The following is a 19,740-nucleotide window of genomic DNA, read 5'->3' as shown; positions in this document are numbered from 1 at the left end:
CCGACTAAGTCTTAACTTGACGGGAGACTTGTTTATGCTCGGGAATAGTATAATATATACAAAGTTAACGTTAAAAAAACAAGGCTGCGTGGACCAAACCATGTGGTGTGACCATCGATTCGGACAGACTGGGAAATGGAGTAGTGGAAAGGGTGTTTAATACACTGACTGAACATACCGGGTATGGTCGTGGCAGCCAATGGGAATTTAAAATATCACCTGACATGACATCCCAGACGTACCATGATCATAATATGGTGTGATGCATTCACACACAAACAAACATTATTATACCATACAAATATGATTTTATGCAAGTATTGATTTACATTAAATACTTGTGAAATGATCAAAGATACCACAGTTTTCTTTAATTTTTACCAACATATTTTGGTAAATTTGTTTAAGCCACCAGTTTTTAAAATATTTAACTACAATTTTTCTTTGGATAAACTGTTAAATCTATAAATATAAAGCGATGTAGGAAAAGTTTAAAAACGAGTCCCACACAGTTATGATAGAAAGTCTTCTAGCCAGTGATTATACGTAGATGAAGTATAATGTCGTTAAGATTAAATGGTCTTTTAAGGGTAAAATATCAGCTTTCAAGATGAATGACAAGCTTTAGCGATCTATATATCTTACTTAGCTGCAAAGAGGATCCATTTTGGCTAAGTCTTTTATAAAACTGATAGATTTTTTTGATAAAAAAATTTTTGTATTTACTAAACCTATTTCACACATTTACACACTTAATTTCTATTATTACACTATGCAAGATTGCCTTTTAATTGAAAAGTTTAATTAGTTTAATTTAAATCTACCTCATCATTGACAAATTATTGTTACACATACAGGGGAGTTTTCGATAAAAGTATAATAACATTATAAGAAACTCAGATAGTATTTACACATTGTACCTTAGTTCCTAGCCTGAGTTTCTTTAGTTCCTATGTATGGTTCTATAATGGTTAAGGTATTTTGTTAGCTACAACGACCCTAGTATCATTTTGATGAAATTAAACAAATTCCATATTTTAAAGTATTTAAGCTAAAATAGGTTAAAACTACTAGCAGTGTTAAAATATTACATTCTCTCCCCCCCCAAGTACTAACCATTCAAAAATTAGTTTCTTTTTCCATTTCATTAGTTTTTTCTTTGGAGCAATAGTAATTTTTGGCCGAGGCTTGCGAAGGCTAACTTTGGCACTCACCAGTTCTTTAGTGATTTTCACTTTGAGCATACTTTTTTTTCTTTGTTGTTTGATTTCTTTGAATATTTCAGAATACTTCTTATTCCTCTGGTTATCACTGCTGGGCTTAAAGTACTTGCCGTGGTACTGTGAGATGTCAAAGGTCTCGTCACTGACTAGGCTGACTGAATCGTCCACTAGTGACATTCTCCTCACAGACTCGTCTCTGGACATTTTCTTAGGTGACAAGTTGGGATTGTCCTCCACGCTGTCTCTTAGTACCTCCGCCATCTGCTCTTCAAGACACGATTGTGGCATCGTAGGTTCCTGTGAGCGACTACAGTTGTGTTTAAACAAGGCCATCAGACATGGGAACTTGCAGCCACACTGAGCACACTTGTTTGTTTGATTGTCATCGTTATTCTTGTGCTCCTTCCAGCACACACGTTTCTTCTTGTGTCTGTAGAAGGAGGTATTGTCAAACTGCACATCACATCCACCACAAATTATCAACTCTGAATCGTTCTCCGTTTTCTTCATTTCCCATAGAGGTTTGGCTTTAAGTTTTTTGTCTTCTGTTTTCACATTCTTCCTTTTGCCAGTTACCGCAAAGATCTTGTTCTTGATTTTGACACTGGATTCCAGCATGGCTTCCTTCAAGACTTCAAGTACTTTGGAATTTTCTATCAGCTCATCCGTTTTCTCTCCAACCACTCGGACTGTCTGGACACTGGTGAGAATGTCAGAATGTTTCTCAGAGTCTTGAATCATATTCTTAGCTTCCAGGGGTTGGCATTCCTTCTCTAACGCTTTTTCTTTTATTGGATCCCTGTTTAAATGTGCTGTTTTGATTTTCATATCTTTGTTTCGAGTCCTTTCCTCTTGGGAGATGTTTTCTGCACCGTAGTTGTCAATCTCAAATAATTCCTCTGCTGTTTTGTACAATTTATCATATTTAAAACATGTCAGAGCAAAGTTGTCATCGATACGTCCTCCACTGTATCCTGGACATTTTCCATGCAACGACCAGCCTAAGTAACTCCAGGATAAAACTGGCGAGTTAGGAAGCCCTTCCACAACTTTCCTTGTCAATATTAGGTTGCAATTATCTTGACCAATCAAGATGGTAGGTTTGGCATGAGATGTTGGTAGAGGTTGGTCGATTGAATTTAAATGAGACCATGTCTCACGAAGCTTTACTGAATCGATCGACTGTTGGGGTAAATCTAAGGGAAATTGAGTTCTTACATTAGTCAATGTGAAAACTTCGTCTTCATAGAGCCCTTTTATTTTAAGTTCAACTCGTCTGGACGTTGGGTCAAAATGTTTAGTTGCATTTGACCAACAAGTGGTAAGGGGTTCAATGCTACCACTGACGCCTAATTTATTGGCTGTAGTTGAATCTAGTAGAGATATAGTTGAACCGTCATCTAAAAGTGCATATGTGTCGATCTGACAGCTTGGACCATATAATGTCACTGGACATACTCTTAGTAAAACACGGTTATTTACCGAGTGATTGCTTATAAATTCTTCTTTTGATTTACCTTCCTGCCTGAAAGTGTTCTGTACTCTGTCCCAGCTGATCTCTTGGGCATTTTTAGTGGCACTGTTAGTATGCAGAAGGCGATGGTGGGATAGTTTGCACCCATTGATTCCACAAGGTTTCTTTAAATTGCAAAATTTGATGTGGTGACGACGAAAGCAAAAGAAACACAGTTTTTTCTCAATTATCATCTTCCACCGCTGCGAGACTTCTGCTTTTCTAAAAAGCTTACATTTATCGGTTTCATGACTCTCCGAGCAAAACATGCAAACGTTTTCATTGGGCGAATTAGTAAAAACTGGTTTAGGGTCACTTCTCTTCCGCGTTGTCTCCTCGGGTGGACGAAAATAAATACTCATAATGGAACACTGATTTTCAAGCCAGTTACAGAATACTTTCAGGTCAGTAGGTTTTTCTAAATGCATGCTATTTACATGTTCAGCCCACCTGTACTTCAGGGTATAGGGGAGCTTACTTAAAAGTTCATTCAACAAGAGAGGATTTATTAGGTACATTTCCAAATCCAACGACTCTGCGGTAGAGGTCAGGTTTAAAAGAGTTGTTGAAAACTCAATAAGGCTGACAGCGTCATCCTCCTTGACTGGTTGGAGCATGCGCGCCTTCTTCAACATTGACTCGACTATAAACTCTGGACGTCCAAAACGCATTTGTAAAGTTTTCATTACTGTACTCAAATTTTTACCTGATATACATAGAGGTTTTACCATTTTAAAGGCATCTCCCTCCAGACAATTTCTTATTCTGTCAAGGTTTTCATCGTCATTAAAAAGGTGTTTAGTCTTATTGTAACAGGAATAGAACATGGGCCATTCGTCTGGTTTCCCGCTGAAGGATGGAAGACGCTGTCGGCAAGAGACAGGTTGGTTGGAGTTAGATAAATTGATAGCTTTTGAAAAGGAGTCTGCTAGTTTATCAATAGCCGTAGACACGATGGCTGACGATGTCAAAGGAACTGACGGTTCCTCATTCAGCCACCTATTGACTTTGACATTAGAGTCCTCCTCAACAGTAGCAATATTGAAGCTTACCTTGTCAGGGTCTTCATTATCTTCCAATTCCAAATGACGACTGCCCAAGACTGAGGCGGACTGACTACTTCCCAAGACCGAAGCAGACTCAAGTTCGGTCCTTACTCTCAGCAGACGCTTCTGTCGTTCTAGTTCTTTTGCTTCAGCTTGACGTTGTCGTTCCATTTCCCTCTCCTCTCTTCGCCTCTGTTGTTCCTGCATTTGACGCTCCATCTCCTTTTCTTCAAATTCCTTCAGCCGTTGCATCTCCCTTTCTTCGTGTATTTTCTCAAGCCTGTTTATTTCTTCTATTTCTTCTAGTTGCAGTTGAACTAACCGGCGCTTGCTGGAACTTGAAGATTTGGTTTTTGACTTAGAAGGGGGTTTTGGAGGTTGACCATCTCTTTCTATGGGTTCCTCATTCTTGTCATTTACATTTTCTGGGGAATATCTATTTGGAGGGTGTTTCTCTCTCCCTGACTTTCGGATTGACATATTTTTTGACATAATTTATTAGTCGGGTTTCGGCACCAATGTTAAAATATTATAGACAGACAAGATAAAAGACTATTAGGACTTCACAAAAGATGTGTATATTTGACTGTTTACAAAAATCATAATAATCAATAAAACATATGTTAGTTAAACTGTATATGAAAGAAGGCAGGCATAGATTAGGCATAGATTATTACAAGCAGTTTACGAGTTTTGCCAGTTTTGATGATATTGAATTAGATAGTTTTGAATAGACAGTATTTTCCCATTAGTCTACATAAATATAATAAACACTAGGTAAAACAATTAAAAGCTTAAAAGATATTATATTTATACATGCATATTTATTTTGAGAAAGAAATTCTTCTTCTTTTGATGTCTTAGTTAAATTTTTATTTTTTTACTAAAAGAGGTTGGCGGCCTCTTTTAACCTTGCATTTGCCCGTTTACATAGACTAACCGCCAGTGCGTAAATCGTTAACAGCAAAGCAAGGGGTGAGCCGGTAAAGTAAAAAGGTTAACTGTACTGATAAAATGTTTACCTACGACCATTTTTTAAAGTAGCCGTTTCAGTACAGTTCTTAGAATTGAAAAGTATCAAGAATCAAGAATTTATTGACCATTCAACAATTACATGCTATCAGCCTCGTCACAAAAAAAAAAAAATTACAAAATGTTGCAAAAACGCACACATCAATAAAAGTTAAGTAGCATACAAGAAATAAATAATTAATAAATTACGTCTGCATCATGCATCACATAAATGCATAAATTACAAGGTACATTTACATAAATGGCTACACAGTCAGCAATGGTCTACAATAATGAATAGTCCAGATCAAAAATTTCACAAGTGTTATAAATAGGGCTGTTAACCAAAAAGTGTTTAATCCTGTCTTTAAACTTGTTTAGTGGCAGGTCTTTGATTGCAGTAGGAAGAGCATTGTACAGCTTAAGTGCAGTTACCTCAAAACTTTTAAGGTCCTGGAATAGTAATTGTACTTAATAAATATGTGATTCTTTTGCCTAGTAGAGTAATTATGTAGATTTTCACATAACAATAAATTGTGGACATTCTTTTTCACATAAATTAAGCAGTCCAAAACATAAATAGCTGGAAGAGTGAGTAGTTTTAACTGAACAAACAAAGGCTTGCAGTGTGCTCTAGGCCTAGTTCCACACATTATACGTACAGCTCTCTTTTGCAGTATCTCATAACAGCATAGTTTTACTCATAACAACACGGGTAACGGACCAATGAGGTTCAAGGATTGAGAGAGGAGAAGCAAAGTTTTAATGATTTGAAATTCAACTAATCAGCTGTTCAGGCCAATTTAATTGTTGATTGGTGCAATTAGTATTTTGATACAATGTTTCGTTGCATCACTGTCAGTGGCAATTAGAGGTTATAAACAAAAACATAACCTCACTTAGAAGTTATGAGTAGTGATTTTTAGTAATTAAAACACCGTCGTAGGTAAAGTAGTGTACGCAACTCGCGTAAATAGTGTGAACGACACTCGTAGAAGTTTTTAAGGCACTCGCCAAGGCTCGTACTTTAAATTTTCTTCTCGTGTCGTTAACACTATCTTTACGCAATCGTTGCGTAAACTACTATTACGCCACACTACATTATTTTGACGAACTTCCCACGCAAGGATTTAGTCCAGAAAACAGCTGTTTGCTGCCAGCTTATTCAAATGGGGTTTCATTGCGTACTACTGTACTGTAATGAGTTTTACCGGACACCAATCAGCTGATTATACTGTATAAATACAGTAAATGTGGCCTAAAGATGGCAATGAATGGTTATAAACAAAAACATAACCTCTCTTAGAGGTTATGACTAGTGTTTTTTATTCCTTTAGTTTGTGGAAATATATAAGGATTTGTACGGATTTATTAGTATGGCGTAAACTATCGTACGTAACTCGTCCAAAATGTGTGTACCGGACTGGTATGGTAATCCCGTACTCGACTTTGTCTCGCACGGGAACGATCACACTCGTCCGGTAAACACTTATTTTCAGGACTAGTAACGTAATATACTATTACGCCACACTACACTATTTTGACGAACTTCCCACGCAAGGATTTAGTCCAGAAAACAGCTGTTTGCCACCAGCTTAATCAAATGGGGTTTCATTGCGTACTACTGTACTGTAATGAGTTTTACCGGACACCAATCAGCTGATTATGTATTTGGGTGGTAATGAGTGGTTATAAACAAAAACATAACCTCTCTACAGGTTATGATTAGTAATTTTTAGTCCTTTAGTTGGTGGTAATATATAAGGATTTGTACAGATTTAGTAGTACGGCGTAAACTATCGTACGTAACTCGTCCAAAATGTGTGTACCGGACTCGTATGGTTATCCCGTACTCGACTTCGTCTCGCACGGGAACGACCACGCTCGTCCGGTAAACACTTATTTTCCGGACTACTAACGTAATATACTATTTCGGCAGTGACCGGGATCCGAACCCATGACATCGCTGCCTTGGGCTCGAAGTCCGCGACGCTACCGAGTGAGCCACCGACTCACTAATACATATATAATAAATTATATTTATTGTGTTTATATTTAAATAAATCAGCTAATTTTCTTCTGTTTTGAATCGTTGTATATGTATCATCACTATTAGTTTAAAATATTATTCATATGCACAAATAATACGTATAGCGTACGATGGTTTACGTCATACTACTAAATCTGTACAAATCCTTATATATTACCACCAACTAAAGGACTAAAAATTACTAGTCATAACCTGTAAGAGAGGTTATGTTTTTGTTTATAACCACTCATTGCCACCCAAATACAGTATAATCAGCTGATTGCTGTCCGGTAAAACTCATTACAGTACAGTATTACGCAATGAAACCCCTTTAACCCCCAATGAAACAATATTTTACAAGACTAGTCACAACCAAAATGAAGACAAGACTATCTCTCTGCAAAGAACATCCAAGCCCATCCATGTTACCAAACTGGATACCAAAGAACTACCGTCACAAAACAGAAGTATGATGACTTGATGGCGTTGTGTAACGGTGATACTCCTGTGGTAAGACTAAGTTGTTCCACCAAGATGTTCTACCAAAGACAATCAAGATCAGATGTTCCCTACGAGTATCAATTGTGTTACAAACTCAAGACTGATTATTAGTCCAAGCAAACTAAGAAAACTGACACAGGGATCAATAAAAAAATTGCAAGAAAACGTGTTATGGTTTTATTTTGTAGTGTTGGGTTTGCAGAACGACATACTAAAAGTTGCCAAAAATCGGTGCACGAGAAAACCACTAAAATCACAATTTAAAATGGCGGTTTTTCCCAACATTGAAAACATTTTGAAAAAACATACTACATACATATTATTATGAACATTTTTTGAGAAACTGACTTGGGACCACTGCCGATATTTATTGGGTCGTTAGTACTTCATTTTGATAGGGAATGCGTTTTTGGCCGCCATCTTGGATCCGCCACATTGGACATAGATATATTTTTTTTAAAGTAATGATAGTGTTGTGACGCATCGTTTCAAACTACATTTTTACACTGATTTCAATGGCGAAATCCGTTTTTAAATATCTTTTTTCGTTTAGAAGATATGTTCAAACGAAAACTCTCCCCCATTCATTTCTTATGGACGTTTCGTAGCTTGTTAATAAAAAAATATTTTTCTTATATCTCCAGTTCTTATTAATGGTTGCAGTTTGTTCTAGCCTTAAAATATTCAGTAATGTAAGTGCTTCCATTTGAGCTCTCGAGCATTAAAATCACACAAGACCAGCAACGAACCTCAGAACAATATCAATTTTAACATTTTAGAAATATAAATTTATCAAAATATTTATAACTCGGGTTGTTAATACGTCACCAATTTGTTTCTGGTCTCAAATTACTCAGTAATTGTATAGATTTGATTTTATTAATCATTAAACAAAATCTGACAATTTTAAAATGAGTCATGAATCTTTATTTAACATTAAAATTTATTTATTTTGAAATTTGTCTTTAGTTAAGGCCGTATATCCCCAATTCTAAATCACTCCCAACACTCTTTATAGTCTTAAATAATTCCTAACATTATTGACTTTTATTTTAGCTATGGAATACTTACTGGGAGTTATTAGGGTATGGAATATACGTCTTTAACTAAAGACCAATTTCAAAATAAATACATTTTAATGTTAAATTAAGATCCATGACTCATTTTAAAATTGTCAGATTTTGTCTAATGATAAATAAAATCAAAGCCAAACATTTTCTGATTAATTTGAGACCAGAAACAAATTGGTGACGTATTAACATCCCGAGTTATAAATCTTTTAGTAAAAATATATTTCTAAAATGATAAAATTGATATTGTTCTGAGGTTCGTAGCTGGTCTTTAACTTGTATGATTTTAATGCTAGAGAGCTCAAATGGAAGCCCTTACATTACTGAATATTTTAAGGCTAGAACGATCTGCAACCGTTATTAAGAACTGGAGATATAAGACAAATAATTTTTTTTTTATTATCAAGCTACGAAACGTCCATAAGAAATGTATGCGGGAGAGTTTTCGTTACTAAGTACTAAGTACTAAGTTACTAAGTACTAACGACCCAATAAATATCGGCAGTGGTCCCAAGTCAGTTTCTCAAAAAATGTTCATAATAATATGTATGTAGTATGTTTTTTTTCAAAATGTTTTCAATGTTGGGAAAAGCCGCCATTTTAAATTGTGATTTTAGTGGTTTTCTCGTGCACCGATTTTTGGCAACTTTTAGTATGTCGTTCTGCAAACCCAACACTACAAAATAAAACCATAAAACGTTTTCTTGCAATTTGTTTAAGGTCATATCCTATATTTCTCTGACTATATAGACTGGTTTAATCAATGAACAGTTTCATTGTAATTAATACTAAACAACAAAAACTTGTTGATTTTAATTTACTTTAACTAATTTCTTATGGTTTTGGAAAGATAATTTAATTTTGAATTAATCAACACTAAACAACAAAAACTTGTTGATGGTTTAGGAAAGATGATTTAATTTCTAATTAATCAATACTAAACAACAAAAACTTGTTGATTTTAATTTAATTTAACTCAATTCTTATGGTTTTTGAAAGATAATTTAATTTATATTTGTGTTACTATGTTTCTATTACCCTATGTTTTGTACCTAATACATATTATACGTGTTTTATCAACATTTGTATTAATTTTCTTCTCCCAACCAATATTATACATGGGCGTATCTCTTTAGTATATCAGTAAAGTTAGATATAAACACAACAGAAAGGGGCATCTCAAGAGGTTTAAAAAAAATTATTGCAGTTAGTTAAAAAGATAAAATTAATATCCAAAATGCAAATTGTCAATTGAACCTTAGGTCATAACATATAAAAAGCTTAAAACAATCCACTTATTAATGTGTCGGCTATAAGCATAAGATTAGGAGCGGTTTTTTTTAACAGGCATCCTGAAAAATGTATTTTTTTGAGATACGCCCTTTTGCGTTGGGGGCGACGAAAATATACATCATTAAAAAAAAATACCCTATGTAAAGGCATAACAAATGTGATATTATGTTGTTGCCTGGAAGGTGAAGATAATAAGACATTATTCCACCTGTTTCACAAACTATGCATTACGTAAATTTAGGTTTATGCTGCAATTTAATCAAACAGAAGTCCGTATAGTAGCATTAAAACGGATATATTAATACAGTAGTAGGTCTACCTATTGCTATAGAAATTATAAATAAATTAAATTCATTACTATTTTAAAACTTAATTTCTTCTACTGAGTTATTTTGAAAGTTAAAAACAGTAGCCTACATTAGTCAAATTACATTTATTACTATGTTATCATTATTTATTTGCAGTGCAATTTTATTAATCCATCTTGGTAAAATGTAGTTTCAATTTAAATGCTTTACGTTTACACATTTTATAGAATCCCAGTATTTTTGCTCCTCGTAGGGGCATGGGTATCTATATGGCCACATTATTGGAAGGATGTGTGGTCATTTCGTTTTATTATAAACCTTTTCTCGGCGTGTCACCCCAGGCAGTTAGCGTCTAGGTATTCGGCACGGGAGAGAAGAATTCTAACGTTGTGGTGCTTGAGCCAATTTCCTTTGACGTTGTTTTACATTCTTTTATAAAAAATCTTATGGCATTGATACACTAAAAAGACCTGTCTAAAAAACTCAATACATCAGCAACTAAAATCCAATAAGTTTGTACGTTTTGCATCGAATGGAGGGCGGGATATTTTATTTTAATTTCTGTTATAAAAATTTACTTTTTTATATACATAATGAAGTACACAAAGGTAAATTGTAATTATTTGACAAGGACTTCACAATTTGGACTGTTATATTCCCTCTATTCATGAGCACACATATCTGGAGTTTTATTTAACTTCTCTACGCTCTCGGAGTCATATGGTATTTCTTTTAAATGTTTATTAGTGTTGCAATAGCGTAAAGGGCTTGAATTAACCTTTTTAGACGTGACCGAATAGAACCCTAGTTTGGAAAATAAACGAGGCTCAAAATGACATTTTGGTTAGTGCCATATAATTAATTGGGTTTATTCATGATCTAATTCATTATTATACAGTATATGTCACAAAAATTAAAAAATCTATGCATACCCAAATAAGTCAAAAGTTTTCAGTAACTACTTAATTTTTAGAGCATAATCTGGAACTTCCTAATATCATTTATTAAAAAAGAGGTTTTCGGTACAATACGATTCTTTTGTATTGGAAATAACAATGAGCCATTTTATATCCACTACGTTTTCGAAACAGTGTAACGATAACTATATTTAAACATAGGCCGTGGATTACCCTCTATATTGCCATCAATAAATTAGCATTATTTTTTAAATATATTTTTCTTTTTAATTATTTCAATAAATTATGAGTTTTGTCTCAAAACTTAAACATCCAATGAAATTTTATAAATGTTCAGTCTATATCAGTGAAAAAACAGCTATAAAAGAAATTTTTGGAATTGAAGTATCATTTTTTATAACGATTAGCAAATAATGGCTTTTAAGATTTTGTAAACTTACTTAACCTCTGATTTTCTCCTGTGCAGAGTCGATTGAACCACCGGAAGGACTCTCTTCCTGCCCAGGATGTCTGTGACGTAACTCCGTGCGAGGACAGAGCCCTCACCGTTACTGGAGTCGGCTACCCTTTCGCTGTGGTCCTTAGGCTAAGAGTGCTACAGGTAACGTGTATAGTGAGCAGTCAGGGTGTAGTGGTGAGCTCTAGAGGTTAAGTAGCAGTTACACACACGGTGTTAGTGTTTAGTGACCTCAGAAATTGTCATTTCCCATAAAAACAAGTGTCTAAGTGTTACAACCATCTAAGCTGATGGACACGGAAATGGGGGATAACATTGTTGTTTTACTTTTCATGAAATATAATATGAGTTTGATAGGCATGAAAACTAAAAATGAAATCGGAAAAACCTTTTGGACTGAAGCCTAATGCGTGAGTCACCAAACGAGCAAGCCGGTCAGTAAGAGCGTGTGTGTGTTTAATGGTAGCTTAATCCTGTAGGGCTCATTAGTAAATTAACAGAGTACTGTACAGTTGAAGCGATCAAAACATGCTGAAAGATCTAAAGCAAACTTAGGTGGCTATATGACCTTTAAAATACAAAAAGGCGTATACATTGGTGCATAAATAATCTGGTACACTGTTAATCTAATTCTTTAAAAAACAGTTGGTGGCTTCTTTCAACCTGATCTGTGCGTAAATCATACCAAGACAGTTAATGGGTCACGTGGTACAATACAAGAATGAAGAGTAGGGATAATTTCAGTGACGGCTCCAGGGTGCGGGCTTAAATTATTGGTGCCTTTAAAATCAACGATACATAATCACTGATTCAGTACACTGCAAACATGGGTAGGCCTTACACATCATGTCTAAAAGGACCAAAAACGGCCCTTGATTGTTTTATAACCTAAGATTGGAGCTGGGGGGTTTTGAGTAAACCCTTCTTCCAGTTGTCCATACTTATCTTAAAATTCATCCACATTAAAAAGAACAAGTGACAAAAAGAAATTGACGATAAGAAGAAATAACAACGGATTACCAATTGCTGTCGATAAATTAGTGATCGGGTAATAAACCTTCACTGGTTGCTTGATTTATCGTAGTTTAGTTATATTCTCTATTTCTTTAGCATTAAGAAAATGGAAACAGTTCTTACTCAGCTTTGCCAAGGCTTCTTAATCTCCCGCCTGACATCTGACATTTCCACTGAAACTTAAATTAGTATTTATTTTACTTTACCCCATAAAGCGATTTTCAGCAGGATTAGGTTCAAGTCTACTTTGGTAGGTCTTAATATTTGTCGTCCTACTTTTGAGGTCATACAATCAACCTCACTTCTCATTAAACAGCAGTTAATAGTTTATGTAAATTTAACCGTATAATTCTAATTGGAAACTATTGTAAAAGATCATAGCTGCACTCAAAATAACTAGCCATCCTGATTCAGCTTTTAAATGAAGGATGTTAAAACATTTTATAATTTACATGTTAGACAAAGTACTCTTAATTTTGTGAATACACCTCTTGCGGAAGTCGTGTAGGGGTCATTTTCATGGGTTATACCTATTGCTTAGTTGCCTCTGTGTATTTCTTGAAAGCCACGACCTAAAGGTAGGGAAATCAATGCAAGCTGCTATAAGGGCTGGATATAGACTCATACCTAACAATGGGCTGTACGGGGTGGTTCAGAACAAATCCCGAGCAAGCCTAGACCTGCACTCTCAAACCAGAGTGAAGTTTCTAATTTGAATTCTTGAAAAGATAGGAATAGGAGATAGTCCTATGGAAAGATCTGCAAAAAAGATGTTTAGTTTTCAAAGAGATTCAGAGCGTACAAATGTGTTAACGTTTGATCTAGACTTTTGTGTCGAATGCAAATTATGTGATTGATTGTTGTTATGTATCATATTTAGTTGTATATCATAGATTATTCATACTTTCAAAGTATCTTGTACTATATAGTTTGTAAACGTTTGTATCCTTTATTATTTGTAATGGATGCCAAGTGGTCCTGAGAAATATTTCTTTAGGAATGATGATATAATTTTTATTGTTAACTACAGTTAAAATCTACCCTCACGAAAGAACTGTGGTTGTATAGGTATATCTGTGTATTGCATGCAGTCCAGATATTATTGTATTAAACTGAATAACAATTGTTATCTATACATCAGCTAGCAATGGATCACTGATATCGCTCTCGGTATCCGGGGTCTTCATGGTTATTGCCCTAGTGTCCGGTGTGTAAAATGACCTCACATCCGGTACAGGTTGGCAGGATACACATTACTTAATCTGCTTGATGTCCTCTAATGACGTGGCATAATCCAATTAGTGTACAAATGTGATCTGAATCACACTACATAGTAATGCATACAATTAATGTGATAACTGTTGTCATTTGTAATACACAATCTACTAAACAGTCAATTAGCTTAGAGAATTAGCACATCCAAAAAATACCTAGTTGTTTTGCAAAATTAATTGTAAACGAAAAAGGTCAGACTTGTAAAGAGTTCCTTAATGTTTTTTACTAAATATAAATTTATTTTAGAGAATAATGATGGTTTTAAAAATAAATATATTTTATGTATCCCTTACGGATGTTTAATAAATTATGCATAAACTTGTGGCAATATATTTAGATAATATCCTTCCTTTAATGAACAACTTTATTTTAAGACGGTTTCAAATCATAAAACAAACTAACGAATAACCTTCATTTATGGTCTCATGAACTATCAATTTATGTAATTTTGCTATACATATTATTGAGTTTAGAATAATTGAACGTTTTTTTAATCTTATTCAGTGTAAACTTGGTGTTTGAAAAAGAGCATTTTACGATTCAGTACAAAATAAGATTAACCCACTTCTCTACCACTTTCAGGATTCTTACTGGTAATAACCTAAATATTAAAATACACATACAACAAGTTGATCTAAAGCGTAAAACAACAATTAAAAGAAAATGATCCCGTCTTTATAAACCGAAATATGGCTAAGTTGTATCAATTATAAATAATAATCATACCTTTTGAAATCATAGTTGCATTACCAATAAATCTGGCTGACTTTCTCACTACGTGAAAAATCATATTGTGACTCTTAAACGTTTTCAAAATCTTCAGCCTGGGAAACCTGCAATGTAAGAATTTATCTTGAAGGAGAATTAATCTTAAACTTTGCTCTTTTAAGGTACTTTATGTTAAAATGACTGTTATCAATCCGGATATTTTAAAGTCCTGGCACTGATAGATTGAAGTATTGTGAACTTTGTTTACTCGTGAATATTACCTAGTACACTTAGTTGACAGTCAAACTGATACAATTTCAGCAGTAATTAATAATCCAATACTAGGAATAAGTTTAATCTAATTTGGACGAATACTTAAATAACATTCCTTTATGTTATCATAGCAATATTTTATTAGCATTGAAGATGAATAAAGAAATCTAAAATCACGTTGAAATGGTATTTTAAATATTTACCTCCTTTACTTACATACCACTTTTAACGTTTGTTTGTATATTTTTTTTCTTATATCTTGGGGATGATTGGACATTTGCAATGTACCGTTTTCAAAGTTAATATTTCATAAGATAATTAAATAATTTAATTATATAGCGTGCACTACAATATTTGAATATTATAAACTGCCAATAATGTTTCAATCTTAAGTAAGACATATTCCAAGTAGGTGCTGTACTGATAAAATACAACTCAATGTTGTGACGCCATCAGTTGCTGGTACATTTACATGCAAATTCACAAACAATGCCTGAATCCTATGCTTAGCCTTAGAAATGCGTGACGGCAGATGCTACTTAGCATAGTTTCTCTTTGCTCCTTATAAACAAGAAACTATATTCCTAGATTATTTATCTCATTTGGTACAGAATAAAAAATAGTGTATTTCAAAATCACTTTCATCAATAATTTTTGCAGTATCCAAAAGCCACAGTTTGAAAAAGGGTTCGATATTAATTACACCACTAACCAGTTGGTTATGAATATTATACACTTAGTATATTGTATTTTAATTCTTAGGTATTACATACTGAGTTAATTTGAAAGTTAAAAATGTGGTTTCAATTTAAATTCTTTACGTTTACACATTTTATAGGAACCCAGTATTTTTTGCTCCTTGTAGTGGCATGGGTATCTGAAGTATCAATTTTTTTCAAAATCCAACTTTTCTTTACAGATAGTGTGCGGAATCTCTGCCCTGGTCATGGGAGCGGTGGCTTTCATAGAAGAGCGGGGAAGACTTCACCTAGGACTGGGCATGCCAGCTGGAGTTTTGACAGTAGCAGCTGCTGGTACGTTGAAAATTATATTATATTAGTTTTGCAACACTCCATAGATGCATATGCCAAGACGATGATAGCCAAAGGATGGTTGATGATTGGGCAAGGTGACAGCTGTGAAGTGACTAAGATCAACTACTTCTTTATCAAGAATAGTTTTTTTTTTTAAATTGGAATGACCCCGAAGATGAACAAAGACAGTTGGGTCCAGTTTAAAGCCATTTAAAAGCAACTGGCTTTTTCTCACAATCGATGTCGTAATCTTATTGACTACATATACGCCCTGAATGTAGCACAATGTGCAGAAAATCCCTATTTTTTTAGTCATGGTATTTTAGAGGAGGTGAATAAGTTACTGAATAGAGTTAGCAGAATTAGTTGTTAATTCCTGAAGACATTTATAAGAACTGAAACGGAAACAAAAACACGATATACAACAATACTGTTTTCAATGTTTTCTCCCTTAGCAGTTTCCGTACCAAAGTCAACGTGTTATTTAAAGAAAACTCTCAGACGGGTTCGAATTTATTTGACTTTTTCAGCTCTTTCGTTTTGGGAATTATAATTGGAAAAGAGAAGGGAAATATATCAATAATAATTTGTGGACCGTAAGCCTACCTTAATGTTATGTAAATATTTGAAATATTTTTTATTCCAGTAATGGAACGACTCTGTTTCTTTGTTAAAACTTTGAAAACAGTTTTAAAGTTGTTTTGTAAGCTATTGAGAATGCTGGGCTTTTACAGACATTTCTCATTTCAAGAAATGGGTGTTTAAAATGTACAAATGGGTATTTAGTTTTGCTATAACAATAAATAAGGAACAAGGTACAGCTTAATCAGCTAGTTATAAATAACTAGAAACATTTAAATGCGCAACAACAATTTAAATCCTCCAAACTAAATATTGAATTATGAATAAATATATAAGAGTACATATAAATGTTTACAAAACAACTGTACATTGATCAACCAAGGCACTTATAGTAAAACATTAGACATTTCCGAAAGCTCCAGAGTAGTATACAGAGTAATCTGATACTAAACGTACATCCTGTTTTAGCTCTTCATTTTATTGAGTGGGTTTGAGACAATGGCCTTAGAAGGGCAATGTTTTCTTATTTAGCAAAAGCCTTTTAGCAAATTAAACATTTGTCAAGTTGAAGAACGAAGAAAAATCCTTATAAGCACGACATTGGATCTTATTAATCTAATCCATAGGGAATTAAATAACCTCTTGATTAAGTTTCCACATCGAGAGGCCGTTTCGTAGATATTTTTAATTGCCACATTGAAATTGTCTTATTTAATCTTGGCACCCTTTTAAAACATGTAAGTGATCTTCAAAGTGTAGTACATGTGATTGATATTAAGTGTATAGCTTAATTGTCTTTTAGATTTTCAAAATAGTTCAATGAAGACATTTTATTTGTCGATAATCAGCTGATTTCAATATAAAAACAAGCTGTTAAAATTTCAAAATATTCAATATTCAAATATATTTTAACGTTCCTATGATCTTTTTAGCTCAATAGTAAAATAGTAAAATATTAAAATTAAGTACGAATCAAATAGCGTTATATACTTGAGTAATAATGGTAAATGGTATTTTATGCAACATTGGCGGTAAATTTATGTTTTTTTATGTGAAATCAACAGTGTTCTATAAATGTTACGCCATATTTTTGTTAATGCCAAACTCTCCATCACAGCTCTGGCCCATACTTCTTGTGGGCCAGGTTTTGATTGCTGCCAAGTCATAGGCATTACTCTCAAGGGCCTTCATTCGATGATGTCAAACGATTTACATACGAATACATATACATTAGACACACAACACGCTACACTACGTGGCACAACAAACCGACTGATAACACCATGTGTCTGTTCCAGCCATGAGTATCCACACGAGTAGGGGTTTCAGTGGATACACTTCACCGTCATGCGTTCCTCCCCTGAGCCTCTTCAGGTTCCTCGGACCCTCGGTCCGCGTGGCCGTCCCCCTGACTCTACTGTGGACGTCCTCCGTGGCCCTGCACCTGGTGGTCTTCGCCTTCTGTCTGGGCTCGCTCTTCGTCAGCTCACAGACTACAGTGATCGCCTCGGTGCTCATGCTGATATCCGTGCTGAGCCTGACAGCTATTGCATTGGTGTTGAGGATAGATTGTCGCTACGACCCGGACTGACCGGGGATGGCCTCGGATGCCGGACACACAGTCCCGGCCATCAGCGTAGTCGGCCTGGGTCCTGACCGGCCTGGCAGAGTGGCCTGGCAGGTCTGAGAAGAAGAGGGATGGGGGAGAACAGGGTATTTGAACCAAAACTTTGATAACACACTAATCTAACACCATGCTGAGCTCAGCTGCTCTTAAGTGACACTACCTTATATTAAACCATGGTATAATGCAATGAATAATACAATTTTTTTCTATGTTGAACGCCCTTATAAACATACACAAAAAGAAGTATGTTCTTAGAAATATACCAGTTAATAGAAAAATCGGAATTAAATCAAGGTCGATTTATTCATGGTATTGAATTTAAGATTTATTTTTAATGATTTCTAATAAAATGTAATCCTGTCATAAAAAATGCTTTTGAAATAAAACAAGTAATCTCTACTTAACGCATGAGTTAAATTCTCACAGATCTTGGAGAGAATAAACTTGAGCAGAAAACTAATAAAATAACAGGAAAAACTAAACGAGTACATTGATCAATATGCATACCTGAACAATCTATATTGAAAATTACAGAGCTAGAACACTTGTTTATTTAGAATGTGTATAACAGAAAAATAAAGGAATTAAATGACAGTCCTTTGAATATTTCTTTTACTCAAGGGAAGAACTATTATTGCAAAGTTCCCTTTCCCAAGTGATAAAGAGAAAAAGAGGTTCATTATTTTACCATCAACTCATCTTGAGTCTTGAATGCTAATGTACCAAACACATTAAAATAAAAAATGGAATGTTTTGTTTTACGAGAAATCATTGAGGATGATATTACACATTTCATCCATAAGGAGAAATCATAAACAGGCATAAATATCTACTTGTGAAAAATAGGGGTTTTATGCTTGTAAACATATCTTTTGAGGGTACGTTAAAGGCTTTGCATATAGCGATTTTTTACTGTAATAATGTGCTAATATAGGAAAATCAGATGAATGGGTAAACCTAAGAAAATGTACATAACTCTATTTTTACTATCACATTTAGAATCTATTAACTTTCTATGTATCTCATCTTGTTTAAAGTTGGCATAGTTCTTTATGATAATAAAATGTAAAATAAATCGTTAGTTTTATTGACCTGCATTAGTAATAGCATGTTTACCAAGATTTTCTATTAAAATTTGCATACATATATTTGACACAGTTATTCTTATCTTGTTAACAGGAAAAACAGTCTTTTGGTATCGGTTTATTTAGATTTTCATTATTTGAATAATATTTTTATTATTTTTACAGCACTGTACTTTCGACTTGTCATATGTAACAAATTGTGCCAACAACCAATGCTTTTTTAGGCACCATAACTTGATATCTATCTTTTGAGAATTTGGTTTTACTAATATAGCCACAAGGAAACAAAAAAAAATTATTTATTATTTTTTTACATCAAATGTCTTTTAGTAATTTGTGTTTTGCGATGATTTTATTTGCACCAAGTTATAGCACAGAGTATAAATTGATTATTTCATTCTGTTAATTTTAATGGCACACCCAATAAGAAAAATTGACTAAATAAATCAGCTCTTTTAACTTACTTCATAATAATAGAATTAATTAAGATATTGGTAATACATATAAAAGAAATATTTCCTTAGACTCTCCTACAGTTATAAGGGAACGTGCAATTTTTCTGGAGTGATTTGAAATTATGAAATTACTTTACAGTAATGACAAAGCATATAAACTTATTCACTATTAATTTATAATTTATATTCATCTTATAAATTTTTCACCAGGATTCATACAATAAATTTCATATAGGTCACACAACTTAACACGCATTCTATTTTGTATCTGGAATTGTCGTTTTTAATTATCTGTTTAATTTGTGCCACTCCATCAAAA

At 34.0% G+C, this 19,740-nt stretch overlaps 1 protein-coding gene across 1 annotated transcript in view; it reads left to right on the top strand.

Moving 5' to 3' along the window:
* Positions 1–18,917, top strand: part of LOC128998784 (uncharacterized) — a 65,146-nt gene extending 46,229 nt beyond the window's left edge. Inside the window, exons 3-5 of the mRNA XM_054425137.1 lie at positions 11,378–11,512; positions 15,558–15,672; positions 17,553–18,917. Coding sequence (XP_054281112.1) covers positions 11,378–11,512; positions 15,558–15,672; positions 17,553–17,845 — 543 coding nt within the window. The 3' untranslated portion in view covers positions 17,846–18,917. The remainder of the gene's footprint in view (positions 1–11,377; positions 11,513–15,557; positions 15,673–17,552) is intronic.
* Positions 18,918–19,740: the final 823 nt, after the last annotated feature.

This window comes from Macrosteles quadrilineatus, unplaced genomic scaffold, assembly GCF_028750875.1.
Source record: "Macrosteles quadrilineatus isolate MER2022 unplaced genomic scaffold, UCM_ALF_1.0 Scaffold_7__1_contigs__length_78375512, whole genome shotgun sequence".
Classification (NCBI taxonomy): Eukaryota; Metazoa; Arthropoda; class Insecta; order Hemiptera; family Cicadellidae; genus Macrosteles; species Macrosteles quadrilineatus.
The sequence above is the reverse complement of the archived record's forward strand: the minus strand, read 5'-3'. Positions and strand labels throughout refer to the sequence as shown.